Source organism: Podarcis filfolensis (genome assembly GCF_964270895.1).
Source record: "Podarcis filfolensis genome assembly, chromosome: 4".
NCBI lineage: Eukaryota > Metazoa > Chordata > Lepidosauria > Squamata > Lacertidae > Podarcis > Podarcis filfolensis.
Window position 1 is genome coordinate 52,931,786 of NC_139607.1, and position 19,000 is coordinate 52,950,785.

Here is a 19,000-nt window from a genome sequence, read left to right on the forward strand (position 1 = left end):
TTCAGGCTGGACACTGAGATCCATCTCTGAGGGCCTTCTGGTGGTACGTGAGGTAACAGGGAACCAGGCAGAGGGCCTTCTCAGTAGTGGCACCAGCCCTGTAGAATGCCCTCCCATCAGATGTAAAAGAGATAAACAACTATATGACTTTTAGAAGACATCTGTATAGGGAAGTTTGTAATATCTAATGCCTTATTGTGTTTTAATTTGTTGGAAGCTGCCCAGAGTGGCTGGGTTAAACCGGGTCAGGATTTTATGGGGTAGATGTTGCTTTCAAAAACTCTTCTAATTTGAAAGAAATCCAGTCGAATACCGAAGGTTTAAATGGCAGGATTTCTGCAGCTTTTTTCTTTTTTAAAAATATGCACTATGGAACAGAAATTAAAAGAACCATGAGAGAAAAGGCACTTGTTTAGAGTTTGGGTGGCATACAGTTGCAATAGGAAGAACCCCTTGAAATTACACAGGTTTCTTTGGATGTACTTATAATGAAAAACTCGTGCCTCAAGAAAAAACATATTTAACATTTAAATGTGTGGAATGTGCTGCAAAAGTGTATTTTTCCATCCAACCTGGCGATAGTTCTATACTTACTGAATCAAGTTGCTATTTTATTGCTTTTAAAAATGTTTTCAGAATATTTGAGTTCCATCTTAAATATATTTTCACTTGATTGTCTTGGATCCTTCAGGTACAAACCTGGAAGCTTTAATAACCAGTACAAAGAAGCCAACTAGCTATGCAGAAATAGTCCTTGTCATTTCTAACAAAGCTGGTGTAGAAGGGCTAAGAAAAGCTGAAAGAGCTGGCATTCCTACAAAAGTAAGTAAATGTTCAACACTTTGGCATGTGTAGCTTAGCGGTTAGGTGTCTGTGTCTGACAGTTCAAAATGTTCAGCGTTTTTGAAATATTCTGAAATATTCAGCATTAATGATGGGGGGGGGGTAAATAAATGTATCCCATAATCTCACAATGTTTTACCCTTTCTTAGGTAATTGACCACAAGCTGTACAGCAGTCGCACAGAGTTTGACAGCGCAGTTGATAAAGTCCTTGAAGAGTTCTCAGTTGAGCTGGTCTGCCTTGCAGGCTTTATGCGGATCTTATCTGGTCCTTTTGTCAGAAAGTGGAATGGTAAATGCATCTGGATATACTGCACTTGGAACTAGAAATGCCCATGCCATTAAATGTTGTGTATAGTATGTGAACCAGTTAGACAACAGTTTCATTTTCAATTGGGCGATTTTGCTAATTTCCTAGTTTAAAAACAGCACAGTGTTTCCCACAGATTTAGAGGGATATCTCTACATTTTAAAAATACAGTGGTACCTCGGGTTAAGTACTTAATTCGTTCCGGAGGTCCGTACTTAACCTGAAACTGTTCTTAACCTGAAGCACCACTTTAGCTAATGGGGCCTCCTCCTATCACTGCACTGCTGGAGCATGATTTCTGTTCTCATCCTGAAGCAAAGTTCTTAACCTGAAGCACTATTTCTGGGTTAGCAGTCTGTAACCTGAAGCGTATGTAACCTGAAGTGTATGTAACCCGAGGTACCACTGTAATCATTATTGATGTGAAAAGGGGACATTGATATTCTCCATGTTACTAGTGAACCAGCTGTATCATAGCTGTCCCATTATTTCTGATTCCAAAATGCAGCTGGTTTCAGATTCTCGGTTGATGGCTGAGGTTTGTCTCATACAGTAATGTTGATTCAGACATTATAGTTTCTAGTCTATATCTAATTGTTACCAGTTCATTCAAGAAGATGGAAGTTGCAGAAAAAACCTGCTTCGTTTTACATATTTTGCAATTAGTACATCAATAATTTCTTGTTTAAGCATTGTAATGCTAGGAGAACTAAAAAAAATGAATTTTGTTTTTTACTTCTAGGAAAAATACTGAATATTCACCCATCTTTGCTGCCTTCATTTAAAGGAGCAAATGCCCATAGACTGGTACTGGAGGCTGGAGTCAGAGTCACTGGTTGTACTGTGCACTTTGTTGCTGTATGTTCTCCTTTTTTGCTACTCTGTTAATAATAATCTTAGTTTGAATTGGTTGTCAGATCGCTTCTCAGCCAACAATGAATGCAGAGGGATTAATTTACACAGACTGTGAAAGGGTTGGCCAGTGATCTGATCACAAAATGTACTAATTAGACAGTTGCTGCACCTCCTGCTCACTTCAGCATAGCCTGAAGTCTACTACAGCTCAGTAATTGGGGAATCTTTTTGAATCCAGCCTGACTGCTGCCAGCTGCGGACCAGGTCAAGGTTAACTTAAGGAATCTATGCAGCTGGTGAGCATGGTCATTGGACTGCTTCATTTACTTCACAATTTAGAAATAATTTATTATTGTGAACTGTAATAATATTTTACCTGGTTTTCATAGTGGTGTGGGTTTTACAGTTTTCTCTTGAATTCTCTTCTACAGCTAGACCAGACAGGAGTCAGACTAAATATTTGTGAACTAGCCAATTTCAAGATAGTTTGTAGTGTTGAAGATAATTTCTTAAAGCGGAAAGAGTCCCATGAGAGGTCATGAAAGCAAACCAAGGCCATGTTCTAGAGCTCATAATTTTGCCTATCTCTCCATCTTGTCAACGTTTCTGACCTTCCTTTCTAGGAAGAAGTTGATGCTGGAGCAATCATTTTTCAAGAGCCAGTCCCCGTGAAGATTGGAGACACAGAGGAGACTTTATGCGAAAGGGTGAAGGAGGCAGAGCACAGAGCCTTCCCTGCTGCTATGCAGCTAGTGGCAAGTGGAGAAGTACAGCTAGGAGGAGATGGGAAGTTACGCTGGAATTCGGGAAAGCACAACTGAAATGCAGAGGACAAGAAAACAGCAGCAACCACGATGCATAATTTTTGCTTTAATTCTGTAGCATAGGGCAGCAAGATGAGAAAGCCAAACAGAGCCAAATTGGGAAGGGGATGAATTTGCCATCTCAAATATTCAAATACTTTTGCCATAATACAGGTTCTTAAAATGGACCTCTGCAGATGCAGGTCCTCATGGTAAGCCATACGTATGATTAACACCAGGGTCACCCACAGCATCGTGAAAGGTGCACTGAAATATCCAAAGCCCTTGTGGGCAACCATTTCACTCAAACAGATTGCCACCTAGTAAACACTAGTACACACTATGCCATGCCTGTATCAAGGGGCCAGCTACATGGCAGTGCCCTTGTCTAAATCAGGCATTGCCTTCACAAACAGACGGTGCCTACTCCCAGGAAAAGGGACTATACAATAAAGCTATCTGTGGTCACAGCATTAATTAAGCATTTTAATATCCATCCTTTTAACATTTCTTTCTGAATAGCAAGGTGAATCAGAATCAGGTTTTTTGGCCATAGTGCTAAAGATTGAAGTATTTCATAGCAGTTGGTGAGCACAAGAAAATCAAAGAAACACATGGCATCCCACAGCTAATCACATGTGGGAGAATTAGTCCCTACCCATTTTCTAAATATATTATACTATGAAGCATATTGTCTATTAAAACTTAACCCATGACATTGTGGAGACATGCAACAACATGTTATTCAGTATGTTTTTATCATAGCTAGAAAGCAGAGTGAGGAAGGAATTGACCTAACTTTGAAAGAAAAGAAGTAGGTAGCTACATATTACATGTGCCTTAAAAAAAATCATGATGGTTCATTAAAGGAGAGAATACTATATTTCCATTGTGTTATGATTTTGCTATTTACAAAACTAATCAGTGTTCAAATGCTAAGCTTCCATAGGAATTGGACTATATAGCACAATACTGTTACATTCCTCTTATCTGTTTTGTACCCAAATGTTCAGTGATATCAAACCCCATTCTATTAAAAATCATTAATTTAAGAAATTACATACATATCTATGTTAATTTCTGGGTGATAGTTAAAAGATCTCTCTCCTTACAGTTGCTAAAGATGCCTTGCAGTGTCTTGTCAGTTCCTAAGCAAGTCTTGCTGGTGGAAATCTTCCAGAAAAGAAGCAACCTGAAGCCAAAAATAAACCAGAGGTGTTCTGCTTTTAATGGTCAGGCCATGTAAGAAGACAAGCTTACCCATTGTATCTAGCTTTTAGCTAGAGTATGTCATATATTGTTATCAAGAGAGATGACATTGGTACACTAATCTCTGGTTAGCCCCTACCCAGAGCACCATGTTCCATCAACAGCCCAAGCTTACCCGTTATTTCAAGGAGGATGGTTCTGTGTACTCATGAACCGCTGCCCCATTTAAACTGTACAAATCAGTCCTTCCAGGAGAGACGGCTGTGCACACTCAAGTCACCGTGTGTGAAAAACGGTTTTGCAATGCAATTTCATCCAATGTGTTTGTACATAACGAAAAGTAAGTACAAGAAACATTCTTCTTACTATGTACCATCTTAGAGTTTCCGAAACATGATTGTGGCACACCCTGTGAGAATAGAGCTGAGGATCATTTGAAGTGAAAACTATCATAGCTAAATACAGAAAGTTTGGGGAAAATATCAACCAGCACCCATATTTTGCTGGATATCCATCATATACTGACTGACTGACTAGTTTTATGTGGGAAGTTATTTAAAAGGTGATTCAGGCGTGCTTCGAATGGCATATAAGAGAGCTCTCAGAAGCTCTGGTTTAAAGATCTTTAGAATATAAATCCAGTTGCAAACCTGAGGGGAAAATAATATCCATTGCCTTTACAAGTGACACAAACACTGTTTTCATGCAGTTCAGCATGTGCCTGCTCAAGTTTCTCATTCTTGCTCCCTGCAGTTGGCAAAACCCAGCTGCAACGTCCCCTTATCTGATTTTTGTTGCTGTGGCTGGCACCACAAAACCCATACAGTTTTTATAATACCAGCAAAGGCCACAGAAACCTCTCCTCTGAGGTCAGCAGTGATGTGGCCAAGACAATGCAGAATGAGAAACAGAATGATAAAACTTTGTGTGGAGGATGGAGAAAGGAATCCTAGGTAGCTGCCTTATATAGCGCCATCTCCATTGGTCCATCTACCTCAGTATTGTCCACACTGACTGGCAGCAGCTCCCTCCCATCTCTACTTGGAGATCCCAGGGAATGAACTTGGGACGTCCTGCATACAAAGCAGATGCTCTGCATTGAGCCACAGCCCCTCTCCACCTAATTCCTTTGGGGGGGAGCTATGTTGGTGCAAGAGATTTCCCCTCCTAATGCTTATTATCTGGTGGGGTATGCACATGAATTTCATGGAGTCAGGGGGAGAGTAAAATCCCCACCTAGGTTGCCCTGAAGCTAATAACGCACCGTATTGTGTACACTGAGCATGCTTTCCTCACTTGAAGAAGCAGTATTGACCCCCATGCTCTGATTTTAGCAAAGGAAAAGCACTTGGATAAGAGGAATTTGATAGTTTCAGCCTTAATTATTGTAACTGTCACTATTCATTGCTGCATTGTAGCTGCTTATAGGAAAGTTTAAGAGGAAGAGCAATCCTGCCTTTCCTTTTGATGGACCAGCTCCCGACTCTCTCGTTTCCAGTAGGTTTTGCCATCCTTTCCTAGTTGCACCATTCCACTGGCAACCAGCTGCAGGGCAACAGGAAATACCCGGCTCTCTGCTTCTTTGACCTTTTCTGACAAGGTCTCTTCTGTGTCTTCTGCCTTCACAGAGACGGGCTCTTGTAAGATTACTGCTTCAAGACTAGTATCCTCCAGAGAGAAAGAGAGAGATATTTCATTAAGATAGGTGACTTTCCACATGAAGAGCAACAGAAGCAGAAAGTGCTTGGGGCAGAGTAATGTTACTGAAATTCAGCCTGGAAAAGATTAGCAGAAATTTAAGTTGCAATATAAAGGACAGGTGGCAGGTTGAAAAGGGATGAGGAGCACATTATGGCCCAAACTACATCCAACCTTGATGATATAAGTAGCAACCACTTTTTAAAGTGAGCTTGATAACAATTCCACACACGCGCGCACACACCCTGGGTATTTGGGGTTTTAAAAAAATGCCACCTAGTTGTTCATCTCATCTTTACAGTCACTTGTAGTTAAAGGACCATTAGGTCCAGTCGTGACCGACTCTGGGGTTGTGGCGCTCATCTCGCTTTATTGGCCGAGGGAGCCGGCGTACAGCTTCCGGGTCATGTGACCAGCATGACTAAGCCGCTTCTGGCGAACCAGAGCAGCACACGGAAACGCCGTTTACCTTCCCCCCGGAGCGGTAACTATTTATCTACTTGCACTTTGACGTGCTTTCGAACTGCTAGGTTGGCAGGAGCAGGGCCCGAGCAATGGGAGCTCACCCCGTCGCGGGGATTCAAACCACCGACCTTCTGATCAGCAAGTCCTAGGCTCTGTGATTTAACCCACAGCGCCCCCCATGTCCCTTGTAGTTAGGTCCTTAGAAATGGCATGCAGGAAGACAAATGGGTAATACAACTAGGCAGAGGGGCAGGTTAGGAATTGGTGGTTGGAGATGTGTATTTGAGAAGGCGGTTAAGGTTGCAGTTCTAATAACACTTTCAAGGGAATAAGGACCATTAAACTTACTGGGACTTTGTTCTGGATGAACAGGCCATGCATTTATTGCAATGTAAATGAGCTTGGAGTTAATATTGTTACGACAGCTAGAAAACATCCATCAAGGGCTGAGGAGAACAAGGTGTAGCTATATGTCACCAGGAACAGGGAGGTCTCAGAGACTTTAGTGCTGGCATAGGCAAACTCCAGCCCTCCAGATGTTTGGGACTACAATTCACATCATCCCTGACCACTGGTCCTGTTAGCTAGGGATGATGGGAACTGTAGTCCCAAACATCTGGAGGGCCAGAGTTTGCCTATGCCTGCTTTAGTGAACTGATTCCTTTGTTCAAAGCAAATTGGAAGAATAGCAACATTCCAGAATCCTTTTGGTGGGGGGGACCAAGGCAACATTTATAACTAGAAGGTAGTTCCTCTAAATAACATCAGACTCAGGGATAGGGCACCTGTGGCCCTCCCAATGTTGTTGGGATTCCCATTAGCCACAACCAGCATAGCCAATGACCAGGAATGATTAGAAGTGTAGCCCAATAACATCAGGAGGATCACAAAAAACCCCATCTCTGACCTAGATACCCCATCTCTGCCTATGTCAAGAATGAGAATTATTTGCAGGTGTGCAGAAAACAGAAAGAGGTGTTTTCTTTATTCACAGGAAGATACTTACAAGCACAAAATGGACCGTACAGCCAGCAATTTTGTATGCAGATGAGAGTGCCTGCTTGTGGGCATTTCCTCCTTTAGTTAATGGTGAAAGTGATGGATAAGTGCTCAGAATTTTCCCTAGAATTAATGAAACTCCTGTTCAGACATATCAAAGAGACAAACAAGAATGTGCAAAATGGAAATGGTAGCCCCACATGCAGATCACCAATTGAAAATCACTGCTTTGATTGAGTATATGAACCCAGCCTGGAAATTCTTATGGTCCTAGTTTGCCTTATACATGCTGAATCCTCAGCAGCTGTCGGCCCTTCTGAGCAATTAAAAAAACAACAAAAAACTTAATACAACAATAGTTCGTTCCACTTGCTTACCACTCCATTTCCTAAGGAAGTTGCTAGTCAAAACTCTTATAAATCCTGCCAGACAAATCAGTTCCACAGAGAATTCTTCAAGGACTCTGTCAAGTGTGCCTTCATATTCGGATCTGCTTCCATACAGTTTATGGTCAATTACCTACAAGAATTAATGCAAAAGATGGGGCAAGAAGAGAAACTCCCAAGCACCGTGCAAATCAAAACTGAAGAACACGGGCAACCTTTTGAACACCCTCAAAATTTACATTAAATTTATACAAACCAGGTTCTAGATGATGTTGGTTTTTTTACTCGTAGACATAATTGTCTCAAGAATACTTATCTAAATATGAGGCATGGGGCGGTACTCTACAGAGAAATATTGTAAGTGAAGATACTTTCCGGCAATGTGGGGTTTTTTGGCCATGAAATTATAATGCCATGTTCTCCTTACTCTGGTGGGGATGCCAGCCAGGGTTGCATTCTTCAGTTCTTCCACCCCAGACCTGTTGGCGATGACAAGGACTACTTGGGCACAGCTTGCTGGCTCTTTTGCATATCCGAGAAGTGCTGTCAGGCTTGTACCTCAAATGAGAAGATTAAGACACAGCCAGTTTCTAGTAGACATCACAAACGTGTGCCCAGGGAAACAGCAAGTGACCTCCAAAGTATGCACTTATAATATCATTGTGAACTAACAAACCCATGTTCTCTGCCAACCTTTTACACAGGTTGCCACTGCATTTTAGCTCTTTGACTATACAACTGCTTAAGAATTCCTGTGCTTTTAAGGAAAGATAGGCAACATTCATGTTGTATAAATGGTTGTAGTAACCATCAGAACTTTGCATATTTGAGGCTGGAGCAGAGAGGGCTCTCTGTTATATTCAGGCAGAATACCAAGACCTGCATATGCCTCATTTTGTTCTACAAAGTTTCTGTATCACCTAATATATCAAAATAATCAATAACACAGTAAAACTGGATGATAACTTTCTGATCTTCAGTTAATGATTCTGTGTTGTTGGTTGTTGTTTTGGTGTTTTTTATTATCAGCTTCTAGTGAATATCTTCATAACATTCTTAATATTTTCCCCCCGTTTTTATTCCCAGTTAATCCATAACATACAGGTAATTCTGTCCATTTCTAAACCAAAGTAAATCCTATTTAGTTTAAGGGGTTTTCTTCCCAAGTGAGTACGTGTAGGAAAGTTTCTGAAACATGCTTTTCTGCCTATTTTTAATAAACCAGTATGGATAATTCTTCAATTCTTGTAAATTGCCCTGGCAACTAAAGTGTGCTTGCACATTTTTCAATAGTTGTGATAAACGTTGATTTATTTTTATGGAATTGCAGTATACAAATATTTTTATAAAGAAATTAAAACATAAACAAGTCAATGACAGAAGATTTCCCCCCTTCATATCATCTTCCCAGTTTGTCCCAATCTGGCTTGCTTAGAAGTCCTTAAGACATGAGGATGTTTCATGGCCATATTGTTGAGATTACCAGCAAGGATATGATATTAAACATAATTTCAAAGTAAATTTGAACAATGTGGTGTGATGCAAGATTTGGATATCAGGGGTTCAACTGGATTTCAATTCTGATCAAAAATGCAATTAATATAAGAACTATCTGCATATTAACAGCAATCAGTTCTATTAATATTGAATGATTCTTATAAAGCATCTTATAAAGCATCTTCAATCAGATGTAAGTTCACACAAGCAACTTTGCCATCATATATCAAAGTCTACATGCTCTCACAAAATCTCCATTGCAGAGATGGTTATTGAGTGCTGTAGCAATTGCAAGCTCACCCATTCCCGAGATAAGAACAGCTACTTTCACTTTGCTTTTTCTGCATGTGGTCTGGATCTGGCTGTCTACACTGGAAAGATTCTTCATAAATGGATATTTGTTTTGCAGCAATGCTTCAAGAAGATTCTTGATTACTACACGAGAACACCCTGAATAAAGGAAAGGTAATTCAGTGCACATGCTTAAAATATAGTAGCTAAAAGCACATACATTGGAAAACTAAACTGCCAAAGGGATAGGAATGTCTATAATATCCAGTTGAAAGCTCTTCTCCTTAATCCATTTGCTTACAAAAGAGTTGAAAGCAAATAACCTTTAATTAATTGGTGTTTTCATATATATTTTTTGCATTGTGCAGGACTTGCAAATGGACACCCAAATACAAACTAAACATTGGCCCAGTTCACATGTCATATTATACCGTAGTTTAAAACAAACTATGGTTTAATGTGAACAAGTTCTTTCAGAGCTCCTTTCTCACTCTTGCTGATGCCATGCACAGAACAAGTCATAATCTAGCTTGTTGTGTTGTCCAAACTAGGTTCATGGCTTGTTTCCCCAAAGTAAATTACAAGCATGACCAAGAACAAACCTTGGTTACCACTCACAGCTTGGTGAAAACAAGCCATGAGTTCAGAAAGCTTAGCAACCCAGACTTTGACTTGTTCTGGCTGTGGTGTGGCAGCAGCAGGAACAGAAGAGAGGTGCTGAATTTACTCCTGCTACCCAAGTTAAGTTGCATAGCTGCAGAAACATAATATAATTACAGTCCAAATCACAGTGCAACCCTATGTATGTCTACAAATTAAAGTGCACTCCTATATATGTCTACACAGAAGTAAACACCATCATTTTCAATGGGCCTCACTCTCAAAAAATTGGTATAGAACTGAAGCCTTAGAACATTTTAAATGCTTTTGTTGGATTTTAAGCTGTTTGTATGTCTGAATAAGAAATGCAATAACCTGCAAGATGGTGGATGACTTTCCCGATCAACCACGCATCCTCGTATTTCTGGAGATCTTTCAAAATCTGTCCAGCAAACTCCTTTTGTACCACCAGCACAGCACCAATCCCACAGTTAAACATTTGAGACATCTCCACTTCTGAAAGGCTTCCCTCTTCTTGAAGCCAAGAAAATATTGAAGGAATAGTCCAACTATGAGCATCTACAAATAATTGAATTTGTAAAGAACAACACTGTCCTTAATTCCATCCCCGTTAAAGCCATGGCCCAGGTTCATCCTTCCAGCCTCAGCTCTCATTAGCAATATTGGATACAATCCAGCAAAAGATAGGAACTACTATGTCATGCTGAAATTATCTATGTGAAGGACATATAGAGACCTGAACATATGAGTAAGAGGACGAAATTCATTTCAAAGGGGTGTTCTGATTTTTCCTTTCAAATGCTGGGATGAGGGACTGCAACTGTGCAACACTCTCAGATTAGTTATTTCACGCTTAGACTCTCAAGAGACCTATTGTCATGGTTTGGAACTCCATCTGTCAGCAGAGGTCTCTTGAGACTCCTAGGAAGGAGAATATTCAGTTCCTCCAATGCTATAGGAGACAATAGTTGAAATAGCTACCCCCTCCAGACACTTCTACAGAGGAGGGGCTCCAGGACACAGTGAGGCTTCCAGACACTGTCCCTTAGAAAGTAGCTCTTTTAGACTTGCATGCATCACCCCACTGGGAACTGAGAAGTCTCCTTTCCACCCCACTAAGCCCAGGGTCTGGAAGAGGTATTTCACCCTCAACACAGCACATGCTGGCATAAGAAAAGTGCAGTCTCTTGTTATTAGGCAAGGCTCCTTTAAGAAGGTGTGGCTTGACAGGAATATTTAAAATGGGGGGCCTATGTGGTGCCCTCCTGATGGATTCTAATTCCGTCAGGTGATCCATTATGGTCAGTGTTCAGGGATGATAGGAGTTGTTCAGTCCAGCAACATCTGGAGAACATCACTTGGGGGGCTCCTGATTTAAACATCCATTGGCTGCAGACCACACTGAAGCAACAATCTCAATCAATTTTGGCTCTGGCCTGACTTCAAACCCAAAGCCCCACAATGAGCTGTCCATGGTGTTGATTCTTGGCTCACTGAATAGTCATGCCAGGCTAGAGTTGCGCCTGTGGTCTTCAATCTGGAACAGAAAACTTATATGAAGTTTGGAGTCAATTGTCCCAGATAAAGAAATACTGGGTTCCAGCCAAGAAGGTCACGATATACACACCACTGGTGCCTGCTGTTCAGAGGGGCAGAGGGGAAAAAAATTCCCATCTTGCTTGCTTTCTATTTGGAGCATTTCAGATACATGTTTACATATATACATACATAATTTTATTTGTATGCCGTCTTTCTGCAGTTCAAACCATGCTCAAGGTGGCTTGTAACATGACAAAACCCACACACAACTGCAACATAACAAAAGTAGTCATAAACAATAAATAAAACACAAAAAATACACAGCCAAACTGCACAAATTCCACATAAACCACAAGATCTAAAATAAAGATTCAAAAAACGAATAGCAACAACATCAACAACCCCCCCCAAACAACACCCCAGTCCCAAAGTCTGCTCAGCAGCCTCAGCTTTTGTAGCTGCAGTCAGTCAGCATCCTGCCCTCCCAGGTCAAGTGGGAAAAGTAATGCAAGGCAGGGCCTAGCCAGTCTTCCAGGACTCACAGCCAAGATGGTTTACCTGAGTATACCTGAAGGAGCGTCTCCACCCCATCGTTCTGCCCGGACACTGAGGTCCAGCTCCGAGGGCCTTCTGGCGGTTCCCTCACTGCGAGAGGCCAAGTTACAGGGAACCAGGCAGAGGGCCTTCTCGGTAGTGGCGCCCGCCCTGTGGAACACCCTCCCATCAGATGTCAAAGAGATAAACAACTACCTGACATTCAGAAGAGACATCTGAAGCCAGCCCTGTTCAGGGAAGTTTTTAATATGTGACATTTTAGTGTATTTTTCATCTTTGTTGGAAGCCGCCCAGAGTGGCTGGGGAAACCCAGCCAGATGGGTGGGGTACAAATAATAAATTATTATTATTATTATTATTATTATTATTATTATTATTATTAAGGGTGTGTGCATATGGCTAGTTTCCAAAACGCCTTTATTAACGTCATGCTAAAAAAGAATCATGTGTATATTACATATAGATAATACAACAAGAACAAAAATCACTTACCCAAAACCGCGCTAAATTGTTCAGGAAGGATTGTAGAAAAGCTTCCCAGCAACCCTCCTTCTGCAATGTGGATGTAGGCTTTCACATTTCCTGAACGGAGTACAGGCAGCAGAGTTTTGCTATAGATTTTGGATGGGGTTAGCAACTGCTCTCCTGTGAATGTATGAGAAGCTTTAAACTGTAGATAAAATCATTCATACAATCTTATAATAAGCAGGACAACATTCCTTCCTCACCAAGCTGCAGCCTTTCCCGACCTGATGCCCTCCAGATATTGCTGGACTACAACTCCCATCAGCCCCAGCCCAACAATATTTGGAGGGCATCAGGTTGGGGAAGGCTGTCATAAGGTCTCCTTTGTTTCTTTCTGTGGAAAAGAGGAGGACAACAAGGATGTCTCTGAAGACACTGTGGGGGAAAGGTGCAGTAAAAATCATGATGGGGAACTAAAGCTGAGAATTGTGCAATGGCTTCAAAATCAGGTAATTATAGCTAGAAAATAAAACCCCAAGATGGCTGTCACCAATGGAAGCAAAGGCTCAGAAAAAACTTAATATGGAGGCTAAATGGCCGAAGTATTGGGAGATTTTGGAACAAGAGGGAGACAGACTAAAATTGCAGAGTTTTGAAAAATTAAAAAATAGAGTGCGAGACTGGCTCCATTACTATCAAATAATGGAGGCATTTAATTCAGACAAAAAAATTGGTTTCCAGGTGGAAAAATCCAAATTGGAAAACAGAACTGTTAGACTCTAAAGTTAAGAATTTGTCAAGAATGTATAACTTGCTGTTGAAATGGAATACTCAAGATGAAATGGTGAAATCAGCTATGATTAAATGGGCACAAGATGTTGGACATAATATTACGATGGCTGACTGGGAACAGTTATGGACCACTGGTATGAAATTTACGGCATGTAATGCCTTAAAAGAGAATTTAATGAAAATGATCTATAGGTGGTACATAACACCAGTCAAGCTTGCAAAAATTTACCATTTGCCTGATAATAAATGCTGGAAATGTAAGGAGACAGAAGGTACTTTCTTTCACCTTTGGTGGAGATGCCCAAAGATCAAGGCATTCTGGGAGATGATCTATAATGAAATGAAAAAGGTATTTAAATATACCCTCCTGAAGAAACCAGAGGCTTTTCTCCTGGGCATGATCGGCCAATTGGTGCCAAAGAAGGATAGAATTTTCTTTATGTATGCCACAACAGCAGCAAGAATACTTATTGCAAAGTATTGGAAGACGCAAGATCTACCCACCAGGGAAGAATGGCAGATGAAACTGATGGACTACATGGAAATGGCGGAAATGACTGGCAGAATCCGAGACCAGGGAGAAGAGTCGATGGAAGAAGATTGGAAAAAATTTAAAGTATATTTTAAAAAGTATTGTAAAATTAATGAATGTTAGAAAAATGCTGGAATGAACCTACATGGTCTTAGCAGGAAGGTTATAAAGAATTAAGTTAAAATGGATTGTTGATGGGTTAAAGTGTAAAATTTAAGGTTAAATTGCGTTAAGATAAACTATGGAATAAAATTTGAAAAAGAGGGAAAGGACTTGCTGAAACAATTATGAATTAAGAACACAAAAAGGGAGGTGTGAAGAAGTCATGGAAATAAGTAAATGAAAGATAAAGATATGAAAATACTGGATGTTATTGTTTTTAAATGTTATTGTTTAGCTGTATTGTTTTTGGGTTTTCTTTTTTTTCTTTTCCTTTTTTTTCTCTCTTTTTTTCTTTTCTAGCATTGTATTTTTCTGTATTTTTGAAATATTGTAATTTATTATTATTATTACTGCTCGTTTTTCTTTCTTTGTAATTGTTAAACTTCAATAAATATTTAAAAAAAACAAAAAAATCAGGTAATTATATACAGCAGAGCGAGCAAGTGAGCAAGCAAGCAAGCAAGAAAACAATAAGTGTATGGTATTAATTTACAAGAAATGTTCAGGGTAAGAAATTGGGGGAAGCAGATATACCTAAAGTCTGGGGACCACATCCACCAGGAACAGACGAGAAATAGTGTAGGGATGATGTTAAAAGAATCTTCCTCACAAGACTAAATCCTTGGTTGTGAAGTCCTGAAGAAGCTATGCCAATGAGGAGATCACCACTGACAATCTTCTCCTGCTGTGGAAATCCCATTTCTTGTTCCACAGCAGCAACAACAAAGCCAACCAGGTTGCACTCTCCAGGTGCAAAGGTGCCAGACATTTCACTGGTCTCTCTTCCTAGGAAAACGGAAGAGAAACCAACAGCAGTAAATACCATAAATGCCCATGGAACTTGCATTCTATATGGGTATACTCAGTGCTTAGTGTGCAGCAGTAGTCACAAATATGGAGTACCGTCACCTCTCTTTTCCCACCAGCCTATGGCAGCCATTTTGCTTTGGCAAACACAGCGCTTTTATCAACGTATGAGTACCAACACCTCATTTTTGTGGGGGGGGGGGGGCATTGGGTATGCTTATGATTGCATAGATTGTAAATACCGGTAAATGAAGGGTGTTAATAAATATATGCCTATCTTCATCCATCTGCAGCACTGATGAATTTTGGAATAATTCCTAATGTCTGGTTTTAGGGAAGTGGAAGAAAGATGCTCATATTGGTACAAGATAAAAATGTTTAGAAGGGTGTGTGCATGTGCCTCCAAAGCCTGCACATATGCCACACAGCAGACACAGATGCACCAGCAACTCACATGCATCACCATTTCAAAGACCCTACAGCTGACTTGCGCCACCCAGTGTGTTAAGGCTGGCATGAAACAAACAGTTTCTACAGCCTCTCCACCAATTCTAGTTTGTTCGCTATGCACTTGGGCACCTCTTAAGATACTGGATCCCAATTTTGCACAAGGGTTTCTAAGATCAAATAGCAGGTTTTTGTTTATGTATGCATACAATTATATTTTGAATCAAGATGGTGGGTTGAACCTTACAAGACTGCACTGAGTTTAATCACTGATTTTCAAAACTGCATCTTTTTTGTTTCTTAGAATTTCTGATCAACGTTGGTGACAAGGCTTCTAGTTCTAATATATATTAGTGAAGGGCTGGAAAGCATAGCTATTTGCATCACAGCAAGTCTTATCTGCTCCCCCTCTATAAAATGGGAACATGATATTGATGGTGCCAGCCCAGACCTGGGCAATGTTTTTCCAAGGTTGGGGTTTTTTTTTTTCATCTGGAAGAACCCCCAAATAATGTTCAAGGTCAATTGGAAATTTATGCTACCACCACCACTACAACTTACAGATCCTAGGACACAAAGAAGAAATTTCAAAACTGAGAAGAGAAATACTGAGACGTGGTCATACCCAGAAGAGTACATCCTGCCAGTTTGCAGGCTCCATCTATCCCATCTCTTATTGACTGAGCCACACCAGGATCCAGTTTTCCATAGGCAAAATGGTCAAGGAAGAAGAGAGGCTCAGCTCCCTGAACCAGGACATCGTTGACACACATGGCCACCAAGTCCTGACCAATCATGTCATGTTTATTGCACAGCTGGGCAATCTGTAATGAACAAGGGAATCAGTCTGGGATTTTAATGTGAATGCATTACTCTGGTATAAAATATTACTTTAGGCAGCTTCAGACACTGGTCTTGATGTTCTTTTCCTATATGAGCAACTGATGCCAAGCAAAAGGCAGGAGCTTGTGGTGGATCGCCATATAGGACAGCTGGGATGCATTCAGCTTAGTACATTTCAAGTTCTATAGGGGCTAGCTTAGAAAGCTCAAAATTGTATAATTATATTGATCTGAAACATTTATAAGTGCCGGTTACTTCTGTGTTTATGGAAAGGCCGTTCCATCTTGCTTTGACCAGTGTAGCTTTGTGGTCTCACATGGAAAAATGATGCATCACAAGAGACATGGGCATAGCACAAGCTACAGTAGGGACATGCCTTGGTTTACCTTCATTTTTGTCCCAATGCTTTTAGTTTGGGATACTAGAATGGGATCATTATAACCAGATGCTCTCAAATCAAAGAAGGCAGAAACACTCCCCCGATGCCCACAGCTGCCTGAAAGATACACAGAAGTCAAAAACATTGTGGGAAACAGCATTGCTTCTGAAAACTTACTACTACTCCCCCTTGCAAATCCTCATGTTTGCAATAGTTCACTGATACAAGGCTGAGATGTTGCAAAAGGTTGGAATATAGGAGTGCTTCCTGTTTCTGTTTTAGATTCTATTTATATAGAATATCTTTAGAAAATAGCAGAGGCTACCGCTGTTGCTAACAGAAGCAAAAGCAGAGCATCAGGTTTCACATTCAGCCCCATGTGCAATATGATACCATAGTCAGGCAGGTGTTTACACATTCCATTCAGCTATTACAAAATGTGAAGCAAGAAGAAAAGAGATAAGTTGACATTTCCATAGATAAAAACATTGCCTGCACTGGCTTCCTGCTATGTCGTTGACCTATGACAAATTAGGTATGGGCAACAGAGCAGCATACAAAAGCAGAAATAGTCCATAACAGTCTGAATTTCCATACAAAGATCATGACAGCCGCATCCCAATTAAATATTTTTAACTGATGTATCATATTTGTTTTAGTTACTTGATTAATCAATGGCTAAAAATTATGATAGCTTTCTACCACATCTAGTATCACCATTATTATGGCTCTGAATAAATATCAGTTCCTGGGAAACATGGGGCAGGGGGAGAGGGCTATCACTCATGTCCCACAAACGTCTAGTTGCCCACTATGAACAAAATACTCAACTGGATGGACCTTTGGTCTGATCTGGCAGGGGTTTACTTATGTTCTTACGCTATCAATTAATTCTACCCATGGGTAAAAACAACATTTCTAAAGCAAGAAGCTTATTTTCTTTGTTTTTAGATGATGCATCTCAGGCATCATATCAGAAGATGCTCTCTCTTCTGTATGAGGGGAAAATGAGAACGATTCTTATGAGATAGCATTTGCCACCTGTAATTGTTTTACAAAAAAGTTTTATAAAAAAAAAAGCTAGATACATAAAATGATATGGATATATGCTGTCCAACATAGGAGCCAACTCCTAGGGGCTGAGGTCCTTTGCCTCACCCCCAATAAAATGTTTGAGGGGGCTGGGCCCCCCAAAGTTGATGGGCATTGTCATTCAAATGGTGTGTGTGCACAGCATCATGTGATTGATTAGGCAGGGTGGGGCTTATCTGCCCCCCCAATATTTTATTCAAATTAGCACCCCTGCTGTCAAATTAATTAGGGGCATCTAGTTAGATGAGTAAATGTTTTTAATCAGTTAATTTCCTAAAGTTTAGTCAATTCAACACTGTAGCCCTAATCATACATAATTCTCCTGCTACTCTTTGTGCAAGATATGCAAAGAGCAGTAACTTCTGAGGATAAGGAAGGACAATGAAGTGAGCTCTTGCCAGAAGCTGGTTAGTATATCCATTTAATAGTTTGGTTCACATGGAATAAATTTGAAAAACTGGTCTTCAAAATCCTTTGGGAATTCATCACTTCATCTGATCCTTACCTAATTTGGAACCACTTGCAGCTGTTAGGTTAGATGGGCGAACCAAGACATTGCAAACAATAGGATCTGCAATTCTGTCTTCATATGATGGACTCCTAAAACAGAAGCACACGTCATGGTTGTTAAAACATTTTTCAGTTACGATTGTGGTTGCAAGAGAATCCTGGCAGTGGCAGACTTTGGACTTTCAAATGCCAGTAGCGTCCTGTGCGATGCCAAAATTTGGTGTGTGTGTGGCCCCCCACTTCTTGCCTTCTAGTCTAAGGCATTGTTGCAGCGCCTCTGCCGCACCCTCTCAGCTGGGCACCCAGTGCGGGTGAACCAGTCATGTTCCCTTAAATCCACCTCTGATCCTGGGCAAAATAATAAACATTGGGTTAGCACGCATGATCTGCCAGTGCCTATGTTTACATACGCAGACTGTCTGAGAAACCTCATAGCTTGATAACCAACATCTTTTCGATAAGTTGCACCCTGGAAATAAATGGCTGCCAGTCCTTTGTAGGCAACTTCAAGCGCTGACGCAAGGTCCTCCTTCATGGCTGTTACTGTCAGGACTCTGCTGCCATTAACCAGCACTTTGTGATCCACTGCTATGGTAGCTCCATGGAAGATCTCCAGGCCTAGCTCTCTTGCCTGAAGGAGCCCTACAAAAATTGAAAGGAAAATGGGCTCGATTATTATTTTTAGAACATATTCTATAGATGTAGGTGGTTGTATTGTCATTTCACGGGTCTCAAAATATCAGTGGAAAGTCCGCACTTCACATTTCACTTAAGTTTCCCTGTTGAAACATTTAACAAGAAATACATTTAGTAAATAATTCAAAATACTGTAACTGAAAGATGATTATTGTGGTATTTTTTAAAAAAAGGAATAATGACTGTCAGAAAACATAAAACAAAA

General features: G+C 40.5%; 2 protein-coding genes across 6 annotated transcripts in view; one reads left to right on the forward strand and one right to left on the reverse strand.

The window, feature by feature from the left end:
• The window catches only part of GART (phosphoribosylglycinamide formyltransferase, phosphoribosylglycinamide synthetase, phosphoribosylaminoimidazole synthetase), a 27,622-nt gene extending 23,753 nt beyond the window's left edge, over nucleotides 1-3,869 (forward strand). For all 3 annotated transcript variants that reach the window (XM_083611183.1, XM_083611184.1, XM_083611182.1), the window contains 4 exons: nucleotides 692-822; nucleotides 993-1,134; nucleotides 1,895-2,010; nucleotides 2,631-3,869. In XM_083611183.1, coding sequence (XP_083467309.1) covers nucleotides 692-822; nucleotides 993-1,134; nucleotides 1,895-2,010; nucleotides 2,631-2,828 — 587 coding nt within the window. In that variant the 3' untranslated portion in view covers nucleotides 2,829-3,869. The remainder of the gene's footprint in view (nucleotides 1-691; nucleotides 823-992; nucleotides 1,135-1,894; nucleotides 2,011-2,630) is intronic.
• Nucleotides 2,858-19,000, reverse strand: part of LOC310761399 (trifunctional purine biosynthetic protein adenosine-3-like) — a 29,233-nt gene continuing 13,090 nt past the window's right edge. For all 3 annotated transcript variants that reach the window (XM_083611180.1, XM_083611179.1, XM_083611181.1), the window contains exons 11-22: nucleotides 18,510-18,741; nucleotides 18,095-18,189; nucleotides 16,505-16,614; nucleotides 15,901-16,099; nucleotides 14,556-14,807; nucleotides 12,563-12,715; nucleotides 10,331-10,534; nucleotides 9,365-9,514; nucleotides 7,995-8,125; nucleotides 7,559-7,700; nucleotides 7,189-7,304; nucleotides 2,858-5,687 (exon numbers count right to left, since the gene is read on the reverse strand). In XM_083611180.1, the coding sequence (XP_083467306.1) occupies nucleotides 5,454-5,687; nucleotides 7,189-7,304; nucleotides 7,559-7,700; nucleotides 7,995-8,125; nucleotides 9,365-9,514; nucleotides 10,331-10,534; nucleotides 12,563-12,715; nucleotides 14,556-14,807; nucleotides 15,901-16,099; nucleotides 16,505-16,614; nucleotides 18,095-18,189; nucleotides 18,510-18,741 (2,018 nt within the window). In that variant the 3' untranslated portion in view covers nucleotides 2,858-5,453. The remainder of the gene's footprint in view (nucleotides 5,688-7,188; nucleotides 7,305-7,558; nucleotides 7,701-7,994; nucleotides 8,126-9,364; nucleotides 9,515-10,330; nucleotides 10,535-12,562; nucleotides 12,716-14,555; nucleotides 14,808-15,900; nucleotides 16,100-16,504; nucleotides 16,615-18,094; nucleotides 18,190-18,509; nucleotides 18,742-19,000) is intronic.